This window comes from Staurois parvus, unplaced genomic scaffold (genome assembly GCF_062004578.1).
Source record: "Staurois parvus isolate SC_StPar_1 unplaced genomic scaffold, SC_StPar_1.0 ptg000002l, whole genome shotgun sequence".
In the NCBI taxonomy this organism is placed as follows: Eukaryota; Metazoa; Chordata; class Amphibia; order Anura; family Ranidae; genus Staurois; species Staurois parvus.
In genome coordinates, this window is record NW_028317798.1 from 2,856,512 (window position 1) to 2,869,032 (window position 12,521).

Consider the following 12,521-nt stretch of genomic DNA (forward strand, 5'->3'; position numbering starts at 1 on the left):
ATTTTAAGTGAGTGTACTCTGAAGAGGATTTACCCTTTAAATGACCTCATGCAACAAAATGCTACATAACATGGTTTATATAACTCTGTATTGGATGTCAGTTGTGTACAACACTTGAGAGCACCTAAATTGGTGGTTTATGTACTGTACTGTGTATATTCCTTCTGTTGAGATATTGTTTCTCCTGTATGTACTAATAAATCTTAAAAGAATTAAAAAAAATAATTTTTGGTTTGTGGGAGGTTGCATATCTCACATTTACTAAAGGCCACCTTGGTGTTCCATAGCATTAAACATAGTAAGGGAAGTATTATAAAATGAGGGTACATTGCTGCTGCTATAGAAACAAATGGCAACCACCCCAACCTATACTTGGCCTTTGCAGCAAGGAGCACATGGAAGGGCAACGCACATCAAAAACAAACAAAACAACTCCCAGCTCATTTACCAGCCAGCTTGCAACAAAATTCGAATTGACCCTGTTTAACAGTTCACTTTAAAAACAAGGAGTTTAGTCGCACACATTTGCAGATATATGTGTAAGTTGCAGTGGCCACGTCAAGGCACTCCAGTGTACTGTAGTCATAACTCTATAATTTTGAGAGTCTCACCAATTGGAGCATATATAGCAGTGACTAGATTAAAGGCTGCTGTGCCCATAGGAAGTCCACCCCTCCTTAAAAATACAGAAATGCCTGGGATACCCAGCAAGAGCACAATGGAAGGTACTGAAAATAAAGCAGGTCCCATTATTTACTAAATATTAGGGTGTTCTAATGACCTTGACAGATTTAAACATTTGTTCAATAAAGTTTTTTTTTAATGTAAATATTGTTTATGTCATCTGATAAATTACACGGTCTTTACTATATTGATAACTTAGAGCTGACCAAGGCAAACTGGCCCTTGGCTGTCCCTATCCGGCCCTTGATGCCTCCACTGTCGGCTGGCCCTCTGAGCCTATCAGCTGACAGAGGTCCATGTGGAAAGCTGCAAGAACTGGAAGGAGAGAGCCTGAGGAGCTGATTGGTACAGCGGGGAGGCTTGTTTCTGGCAAAAAAAGCTTTGCTTAGGAGATGTCCTGACACTCTGCTACCTGGCCAAGTTCTTTCTGTGTTAGCACCTGCACTCTGAAAACCCCAGGAGCCGTGCACCTGTTCTTCACTCCAGGTTAAGATCTGCAGAAATTCCCACTGTACCCATCTCAGGCTCTCGCCTTCCAGTCACAGTGCTTTTCAGAGAGCATTTGACAGGCAGTAAGGAGGTGTTATATCGCCTCCTCACCTGCTAATTTAACCATGTAATGCTGCACTTCTGCACTGAAATTGTGTGCATTGCAAACAGTTGTGGTTCTGCCCTATTGGCCTCACTGCGTTATGAGAGTCTGAAAGTGGTGCCACTTGTCAAACTCTGCACCCCGAGTTAAAAATGATGCAGTTGCAGCATGTGAACAGCCTCATTCAGCTATTTTTTTTTTATAGTTCGAGTGGGTGGAAGGCAAAACCGTGGCTGTTTATACCACCATCCCAACTGCCTGTCTGAAAGAGTGACCATTTAACACATGAAAGATACATCCTTCTCTCTATCAGCGTACCATTTCCTTCTCTGAACCACAGTGACTATTTCTGCTCACAATGGATATATATAATTACTCCAGTCTTAGTCTTTATATATAGTGAATAAGACTAGAAGTATGTGTATGCTTGATACCTGTGTGAGGGAGGAATGAGGTGATAAAGATAAAGTATCTTCAGTCATCTATCTTCCTATTGTCTCCTTCTCTGGACCAACGCAATCATCTCCGTTTAAATTTAATCTCCACGATTGCATTCACATCCATGAACTTCAATGACATATTTTTATTGCATGTTATGGAACATTTCCATTTTTCTGGATTATTTTACATTGTTGAAAAATTGCAATTAATCCAAAGATAAGGATATTCTTCAACAAATCACGGAAAGACATTCAATTTATATTCATCCATCTACCTATAGCCTTGGTCCTTAGGGTCCATCCACACTGGACTGTGCCCATTGATTGTTATGCGACAAAGCCAATTCATTGTAATGATATACAGTATATGTGCATTTGGGGACATGATGGGTGTTCTGTGTATATTTTAACCCACTAGGTACCATTTTTTATATGTTTCCACAAGTATCTTTTTTTATGAAAGTTAACCACTTCCCGTCTGGCCATTGTGTATATAAACGGCTGGACGGTGGCAGTGCAGGGGCGGGTGGCCGTTTATAAATGGCCTCCCCGCCCCCTGCTTGTGCATGCTCCCTGGGAGCACGCAGCACCACGATCCGGTGCCCGCTGTGTCCTCCGATCGTCGTACGGGACCTCTGTGTGAGGTCCCGATCATGTGATCACTGATTGGCCAATCAGTGACCACATGCAGAATAGTAAGCAAGATGCCACTTCTGACATCATTGCTTACTATGTGTGAAATCTGTGAATGATCACAGAGGTCACACGGTACAAGGCTATTTACAACAGCCCTGTACCATGTGACAAGCTGTGACCAATCACAGCTCACACAGTATTTCTCAATGGCTGCAAGAATGCAGCCAGAGAGAAGGAGAAATGATTGCTTTTACAGCCTTTATGGGTGTAAAAGCAATCAGTGTAAAAAAAACAAATCTTCATCACCCCCCACAAGTAGTAGTGTCACAATGGTGACACTGTACTACTAGAGTGACAGTATGTAAAAAAAAAAACATAATAATAATAAAAAAAAAAAAATTATGATTTTTGGTTATAAACTAATTTGGGTTATTTTTTTTTTTACTAAAAAGATAACTGAATAAATTTTGACCAAGATTTATGATGAAATATTATTTATTTGCAAAATTTTATAAGAAAAACACTTTTTCAAAATTTTTGGACATTTTCATATACAGTGGGGATTGAAAGTTTGGGCACCCCAGCTAAAAATTTGTATTAATGTGCATAAAGAAGCCAAGGAAAGATGGAAAAATCTCCAAAAGGCATCAAATTACAGATTAGACATTCTTATAATATGTCAACAAAAGTTAGATTTTATTTCCATCATTTACACTTTCAAAATAACAGAAAACAAAAAAATGGCGTCTGCAAAAGTTTGGGCACCCTGCAGAGTTAATATCTTGTACTGCCCCCTTTGGCAAGTATCACAGCTTGTAAACGCTTTTTGTAGCCAGCCAAGAGTCTTTCAATTCTTGTTTGAGGTATCTTTGCCCATTCTTCCTTACAAAAGTCTTCCAGTTCTTTGAGATTTCTGGGCTGTCTGTCACGCACTGCTCTTTTAAGGTCTATCCATAGATTTTCAATTATGTTGAGGTCAGGAGATTGTGAAGGCCATGGCAAAACCTTCAGTTTACGCCTCTTGATGTAATCCCCCGTGGATTTTGAGGTGTGTTTAGGATCATTATCCATTTGTAGAAGCCATCCTCTCTTTAACTTCAGCTTTTTCACAGATGGCATCAAGTTACCATCCAAAATTTGCTGAAATTTTATTGAATCCATTTTTCCTTCTACTCGTGAGATGTTCCCTGTGCCACTGGCTGCAACACAACCCCAAAGCATGATTGATCCAACCCCATGCTTAACAGTTGGACAGAGGTTCTTTTCATTAAATTCTGTGCCCCTTCTTCTCCAAACGTACCTTTGCTCATTCCGGCCAAAAAGTTCAATTTTAACCTCATCGGTCCACAGAACTTGTTTCCAAAATGCATCAGGCTTGTCTATATGTTCATTTGCAAAGTTCAAACGATGATTTTTGTGGTGAGGACGTAGAAGAGGTTTTCTTCTGATGACTCTTCCATGAAGACCATATTTGTACAAGTATCTCTTTTTAGAGGAATAGTGTACCACAACTCCAGTGTCTGCCAGATCTCTCTGGAGGGATCGTGCAGTCAAACGTGGGTTTTGAATTTTTTCTCACAATCCTGCGAGCTGTTCTGTCTGATATTTTTCTTGGTCTTCCAGATCTTGCTTTAACTTCCACTGTTCCTGATGACTGCCATTTCTTAATTACATTCCGAACAGAGGATATTGACATCTAAAAAAACGCTTTGCTATCTTCTTATAGCCTTCTCCAGCTTTGTGTGCGTCAACTATTTTCAGTTTCAGTTTTCTAGACAACTGCTTAGAAGAACCCATGGTGCTGATTGTTGGGGCAAGGTCAGATGAGTCTGGGCATTTAAAACCTTTGAGATTGACATCATCTGGTCTTCCCAGATGATGATTGAGAACAATCCATGACACTGGCAGGTCTCAGCTTGGCAAAGGGGGCAGTGCATGCTATAAATTCTGCAGGGTGCCCAAACTTTTGCAGACACCATTTTTTTGTTTTCTGTTATTTTGAAAGTGTAAATGATGGAAATAAAATCTAACTTTTGCTGACATATTATAAGAATGTCTAATCTGTAATTTGATGCCTTTTGGAGATTTTTCTATCTTTCCTTGGCTTCTTTATGCACATTAATACAAATTTTTAGCTGGGGTGCCCAAACTTTCGATCCCCACTGTATACATATTTCATATATAGCAAAAAAAAAAATTTTAATCCCAGTGGTGAATAAATACCACCAAAATAAAGCTTTATCTGTCTCAAAAAAAGCTAAAATATTCATATGGGTACAGTGTTGCATGAACGCGCAATTGTCATTTAAAGTGTGATAGCGCTGCCTGGACAGGAAGGCGGTAAAAGTGTCCGGACTTGAAGTGGTTAATAAAGAATTAAAAGGACACCTGTCAGGGAGTGATCTTAATGTTGTTCACTTGCGCCATCAGATTCAAATTGATTAGTACAAAGGTTGGGATAGGTTTGAGCCCTAAGTCCATTTTTATGATATGTTTGTTTGGTTTCTGTCTGGAAGAGACCTATTTCATTACGTATTTTGTACCTATTATTCCTAACACCAGGTGTTTGTTTTCTGTATGTTTACATGCTTACAAACCTTTTCAGATCCAAAATTAATTTTGAGAAGAATTCAGTTCAGCCCTCCGCAGCAATCCCATTTTTTTATGTGGCCCCTTGGGAAATTGTATTGCCCACACCCCATTGACTTAGGTTGTTATGTATAGAGCAGGCAATAAAATAGGACATTCAAGAAAAGGATAATGAAGCTCCCTGTAATTCTAAAGGATGTAAATCTGTCACACTTCCTCAAGTGTTGGATGCTGGCATCTCTCACTGCAGTCTCTTGTTTCATCCACTGGCCACCATGTCACCACAAGACATAGTATGTAGTAATGTAGGGGCCAGCCGAAGGAAATGCAACACACAGCAGAGGACCAAGCACCCAACACTCCTGAAAGTGTGCTGAATTTTAAATATCTTTCAGAAAACTTCTCTCGTCAACACAGCAGAGTTCATTGGTGTGGGTAAAGGCACATGTTGGTATTTTTCTTCCTTTGCAGGATGGACTTATTTTAAGTTTTCAAAAATAGAAACAGAGTTGCTTTAAGAGCTCATGCACATGGGACTGAAATGTACACAGGATCTTGTTGTCAGAGAGCTGGCATAAAGATCCTGCATAAAAATAGACTGTAGTGCTAACATGTAAATGCATATGTCTATATAGCGTGTCTTGAATGACTTGAAGACCATGGTCATTCTGGGCTGCTGCTGTTACCTAGTGCAGTGTTTCTCAACCTTTTTCAGTCAAGGTACCCTTTAGAATTATGAACAGTCCTGAGGCACCCTTTAAAATTATGGACAGTCTTGAGGCACCCCATTCTAAAAAGTGAAAAACTAGTCTAATAGTTTTATATAAAGCAGTAACATCCACACATGTAGGACACCCAACATTACAGGTGATTTATTTTTCCAAAGCAAATACACTTTTGCATGCTGGTACTGACCAGTATTCCAGTGTTTTTCTTCTCTTTCAGCTTAGTGATGGATAGAAATCCATCACTAAGCTAAAGTGACCCCAGCACTGATGGAGAGGGGCAGGGGAGGGTCAAAGTAGGATGCTGTGCAGGCAGCTGACATCCTCCTTATCAACTAATGATGTAATTGGTTGTCAGGACACTGGCAGCTAGTAGGACGTAATGGTGCACAATGAAAACCTGTGGTTTTGTGTAACTAAAAGGCAGGCTTGTTCCACATGCTGGCTTGTACACAAGTTTTGGGCAGTTTTTATACATTTTGCCAAGGCACCCCAGAAGAAACCTCAAGGCACCCTGGTTGACAAAGGCTGATCTAGTGAACGGCTCATTCAGAGCTAGGGGAGAGATGTAAACATACACAAAATGTAAGAGTGACTGTGCAGCGGGGGCAGTCCATATGGCCACATTGCATAAGGAGCCCAGAGAGCTGGGGGAGGAGAAAAAAGCAGCACATCAATCTTCCCAGTGAATGGCTGTATGGTGGTAAAAGGGGTGGTGCTGGGCCATGTCAGCAGAAGTCTGATCATTGAAGAAGAGCATGCTGAGTTCCCAGTACTGCCAGAAAACTGACTATGATGTGCTCTCATGCCTAGTGTGGTCAGTTTTTGATACAAAGTAGAAGGACTGGCAGAAACACCAGGGATTCCACACAAAGGAAGCAATGCAAAGAGAACTGAATACTTTTATATACAAGTACATGGTACAGCAGGCACATATCAGGAATATGAAATTTGGGTTTACATATTCTTTAATATTGGTAAGTTGAACTGAGCAGGGTCAACTCACCAGTCATCAGGGCAATATTAATGTATGTGTTACGCATGTATTCATTCACAGAAGTGCATACCACATAAAATGATGTTCCAGATCAAACTGGATTTAGACTATTCTATTCTATGCTTACGAAGCTCAGTGCTATGGGGGAATACTGTTCACAACATAATTGTGTGCATGGGCCCATAGCTTATAATACTGCTGTGTTCCGATCAGAATGAAACAGTATACAGTATGGATCTGAACACGATGGGGGAGATCTACCAAAACTGGGCATGGTAGCCATTCAGCTTGTTTGTTTAAGCTTTGGCAATACAACCTTGAAGCTGATTGGTTTCTGTGCAGATCTGCACCAGATTTTGCACTCTCCAGTTTTAGTAAATAACCCCAATGTTTTTATGCACATGCATTAGCCTGTTTTGTCCTGTTCTTGAAACCAGAATATTTACGCCTTCAGTATGAAACCAGACAGTTGGCTTATGAAAACTATGATTTTATTTTGACAGATTTTATAGGCTCTTCAAAACTGGCTTTTTATTTTATTTTTTTCAGATAAACTTGTAAAAAAAACAGACTGAAAAATAGCTTCCCACCACTGAAGATCATTAGGAGCAAGCAGCCAACCCACCAGCAAGTTTTCGTTACAGATCACTCATTTTTCAGTGAGGGAGCAACATCTTGATGATTTGGCCAGCAAGGGAACAATGCCGTAGGAGGAGGTGAGTGCTCTCTTAGAACACAGTATATACACAGTATATTAAGCAGTGGTATGGACTTACTTTCCAATCAAGATTTATAAAGCACAGGATTGTACAATGTGTACCTGGTCACTGGCTTTAAAAATGAAGGTCCACAGCTACCATAGTAAATGGGGCTTATTCCCCTTTTTCAACACAATGTGACAACTTAAATATCCAATACAAATAGGGGGTTAGGAGCAAGATGGCCCATGCTAGTCCACATCCAGTTGCAAGTGAGGGTTTCATTGTGAAAAGTGAAAATTCTAATAAGATACCCGTGGCATTGGGGGATTGTTGCCAGATGCTATCAATTTAAACTCAAAGCACAGCAGCACACCTTACCTTCAGCAGATCAATTTCCTTAATACAATCTTGTCTTGCCTTGGCATCCATCATTTCAAATATCTGTAAAAGATAACATGGTTTTCTCAGCTTAAATAACCACATGACCCAGTTGGCATTAGTTAAAACCCTTTTCTGGGAAAAGTAACCCTCCTTACCTCTAACACCCAACCCCCTGGCTCCATCCACTGATTAGTTTTAATGTTTGAAAATCTGTTTTTAACTGACTCTGCCACCCATGTCCCTAGCCAGTGCCACTTCCAGGTGATCAGTGATGCAGCACTGTGGTCTGTGTCTCCAACAACTAGCCTCCTTATCATTATAGCGTTTGGCAAGTGTTGGTCCGGCGTTTGCGGAGCGTTTTTTAACGCTCCGCAAACGCCGCATGCGTGGTGTAGCGGCAGTTGCTAGGCGTTTGCCGAGTTTTAAAAACACCACACAAACGCCTATAATGAAGTTTGAATGGTATTACCGCTCTGCAAACGCCCCGCAACCGCGTTGCAACCGCACCGCAAACGCCGGCTGGGCGTTTGTGGAGCGGCACCATAGACTAGAATAGGAGGCTTCAACGCCTCCTGACTCGACCAGAGGCGTCCGTTTTGCCGCGACGCTAACGCTCCCGTTAGAACAGCACCATGTGCTGCATTGTGCAGAATTGTCCGAGGCTTTTGGGAAGCGGTAAAACTGCTTCCCAAACGCCTCTCTGCCGCCTGCACACAACGAGAATTTTTATTTTTTGTTGTTTGACATGCGTCACCCTTCCATGTGCTCCTTGCTGTTAAGGCCAGTTATAGATGGGGGCAGTGACCGTTTCTTGTATTATAACTGTCAGTAACCAGTTAATGGATATTTTGTGAATTTAGGAATGCATAAAGCTATTTTTTAAAACAATAAACTGAGCTGGCTAGAACTAGTTCCTAAGGGAGTCTATTCCACATTTTCACAGCTCTTACTGTGCAGAAGCCTTGTGAACACATGAAAAAGTATCCCTTTCCCCTGCAGTAAAGATAAGTGAGGACTTGGGACACAACCACAAATTTAGATAAGTTAAAGGGACATGTAGATTCACCATTTAAGTGGCTCTAAAGCATAAAGGTAAAAAATGTTTAGGTGATAATATTGCTCCCTCACTCCTCCTTATACGTACCCAAGCCCTCACTCATTCTAGGGCTGTGCCCATCTGTAGTGGCTCTCCCCGCTCTTACAGGCTTTGCTGAGGCAGTGAGAGCCATTGGCTTCTGCTGCTGTCTGTCAAATTCTGTGACAAAGGAGCCAGGGGGCAAGCCGTGCTGTCTGTGGACTTGGGCAGCTTATCTCAGAATCAAGCTCACAGATGTGCTACCATAGGAAGTGGCTTCTTATGGTGGCACACCAAGAAGAGGCGAAGCCAGGAGCATCAGCGTAGGACCCGAGAAGAGAAGGGTTGAGGCCACTGTCTGCAATACCACTGGACAGAGCAGGCAAGTACTGTATATCATGTTTATTACCTGAAAAAATTTACTTTACACTCACTTTAATTGCTGCAAAATGATTTAAACTGGGTGGTGGAGTTTAGTTTGTGGGGTAGGAATCCCTAGCCAAAGTGGGAATTTAGGCAAATCATAAGACCTTTATTGTTGACAAGCTAAATTGTCATTTCCACCCTATGACCATATGCCTTCTTTTTACCATTGTTACTCTCTGCAAACTTTTCTAAACATGAATGTTTAGATTTTATCTAGCTAAGTAATGAACAGTATCAAAGGAACCAGGTTTGATATTGTATGGGTTGTCCATGTTTTTGTCACTTCTGCCATTAATAATCTCTTACTACAGTAATAGCTCGTTTTCTGCCTCATTGGCTTTCTGTAAAACCATCCACACTTTATAAAACCACCATGGCTCCATTTTAAACATTCTAACACTTCTGAACATCCACTTTATTAAAATGTAATGGGAGAGCCAGCTTAAAAGCAATCTGCAGACTCCTGGTAAATGTGATTGAATTTTTACATCCACTACCAAGAAGTGAAAACAGCTTGTAAACTCCTCATATAGGATTAGCAGATGGACCAAGGTCAGCAGGAAGAGCTGCTAACAGTCCAGTTTGTTAGCTCTGTATGGTTATATTAGAGTCCCATTCTTGCTGTGTAGTCATAGACTAGTTATAACATAGGGAATATACAGTAGAGTGGGTTTTTACATGTTTTATTCACTGTTTTATGCTTTTTTTTATGGCTAGAAATCAAAAGAGGACTGTAGAAAATAGGTACATTTTTTAATCAGGTAAATATAAAATATTACATATGAGGAGTTTTATGCTTCTTTATACATGTTTTTCAGTTTCTCTACACCTTTTATTGTATAAAGGTCAGTTAATTACACAGCTCAGTAGCTCAAGGTGAAATTTACACACACAAGTGAATGACCTCCTCCTCCCAGAGCTTCCACCTAGGTTTCAGAGGTTTCAGAGACAGATGTACTGCTTGGAAAAAACTACTTCTTCTGTGTGCTGCCAGAAAAAAACTCTCCCTACTCTGGGAATCCTTTGTCACTTATTAAATGTTCATTTGTAAAACAAACATTTTATATATAGTACAAAAATATAAACAATATTTTAAACCTGTACCAATAACAAATGTATTCTAAAACTGTTATAGCTCCCCTTTGACATACTTGTTGATAGGCTTGGTTTAGATTGGAAACAGTACTTTTTTCAATCATCAAATTTACTTTTTACAAATGCTCTCTTGTTAATGGATGATGAATGTGCATTACCTTCTGAATTAAAGGGAATGGATGGTGTTTTCCATAAATTTTTTTTATTCATGTATTGTGTTGAAGAGTAAAAATACAATTTTGACTCTTTTTTTTAATTTTTAGCTAGGTAAATAAGAATTATCACATATATACATACTGTATGTACCCCTTCTAGCCACTAGGTGGTGAGGGTAAGTTGTGTACTCTGATGTTTTAGATATCTGGATTACTACAACCCTGCCTGAATGACAGAAGTGAGGTTATACACACTAATTATTAGTTACCTGAATGACACTGAGAAGAGACACACTCCCTTCCTACTCTCCATGTACACCTCCAGTCTGCTGAAGCAGTCAATAAATGCACAGCTGGTGCTGAACTCTCATTATAGATATCCCAGCACACACTTCCATCTTTAAAGCATGATCGCACTACTTTGTGTAAAAGGTTTTTATACAAATGATAAAAAATTATATAAAATATTTGTTTATAAACCTATAAAAAAAATACAAAAAAACTGCATTGCTCAGTGTTGGTTCACACTATTGCGACCTAAAAGTCTCGACTTTGCCAGGGGGCTTCCTGGTGATTTGCTTACTTGATGCAACTTGAGTACTACTTGATGTGACTTTGAAGTTACTTTCATGTCATGCGACTTTGCCTGTGGCCAATGAGAACATCAGGTACAGGTAATCTTCCTAATTTTTTAACGAATTACAACTTTTCTGAATTAAGTGTAATTAATTGCTGGTTGCTAAGGAATGAGCCGGCAAACTGGGCGCTGTGTCCTTAACAACAGATGACTCATCAGGGACCCCACTGACAGCTGAAAATAAAAAAAAAAGAATGCCAGCTATTAAAAATTTTGAAAAAAACTGCGTGGGGGTCCCCCCAAAATCCATACCCAACTCTTATTCGAGCAAGGCAGGTCAGATAAAGGGGAGATGAGCGACCGCCACCCCCACCCCCGAACCATACCAGGCCACATACCCTCAACGTGGGGGGGGGTGCTTTGGGTAAAGAGGGGCTCGCCCCACAAAGTACCTTGTCCCCTTGTTAATGAGAATAAGGGCCTCTTCCCCACAACCCTGGTCCGGTGGTTGTGGGGGTGCGACATATCAGAATCTGGAAGCTCCCTTTTAATAAGGGGGCCTCCAGATCCCCGTCCATCCCCTCTGTGAATGAGTATGGGGTACAGTTTTTGACAAGTCCATTATTAAAAAACTAAAAAAAAACTAAAAAGTATACTGAAGTATATCCAACAGCACTCACGATGAATACCGCCGACCCAAAGAAAAAAAAAAAAGAGCTCCACACACGACAAAGGCTCCCACTGTTTGACAGCTTTTAAATAAACTAAGGGGTGGAGCCACCCGATGTCATCACGCCCCCTCGGTCTCGGACAGATGTGGTACACATTCAGTAAAAGGTTATTCCTTATATGCATGGATAAATCAATGGCCAGCTATTGATTTCACACAGATTTTTAAACATAATAAATCTCTGTGTGATTGTTTATGATGATTGGAAACCACATATCAATATTGTCCAACTTGTGCAAGAGATTCCCAAACAGATTGATCTCTTTAATTACACAATGTATCCAAATCTTGCTTACCTGGACTTTTTTCAGAGCCACTGGTTTCCTGTCCAAGTGACAAGTTGCTCTGTACACCTCACTGAACTGCCCTCGACCAATCTTCTTTTCAATTTTCAAGTCTGCCAATGTGCATCGGTAAGGAAAGGTGGTCATGTGTCTCTGTACAAACAAGAAAAAAAAATCAGATATAGTGGAATAAATCAGATATTCTATGAATGTTTTAGTTACTTTCTTTCAAGTATTTCTTAGCCTAGAATAAAACAGTTAAAGTGGAAGTAAACTTTCACTGGACACTTGTACATCTTACCTGTAGGAGATATTCAGTGTCCCTGCAGCCGATGACGTAACTAGTGCATACACTCTGAAGGAACCCATGCTGTTCCTTTTTAGCTATTTGTAAGGGGGAGGTGGCTCTTCCCAATGATGACAAATGGAAGAAG

General features: G+C 40.4%; 1 protein-coding gene across 1 annotated transcript in view; it reads right to left on the bottom strand.

Annotated features, from left to right (window-relative positions):
• Nucleotides 1-12,521, bottom strand: part of LOC149474727 (serine/threonine-protein kinase Nek6) — a 281,492-nt gene that overhangs the window by 123,564 nt on the left and 145,407 nt on the right. Inside the window, exons 3-4 of the mRNA XM_089667137.1 lie at nt 12,100-12,240; nt 7,743-7,805 (exon numbers count right to left, since the gene is read on the bottom strand). Of these exons, the coding sequence (XP_089523263.1) occupies nt 7,743-7,805; nt 12,100-12,240 (204 nt within the window). The remainder of the gene's footprint in view (nt 1-7,742; nt 7,806-12,099; nt 12,241-12,521) is intronic.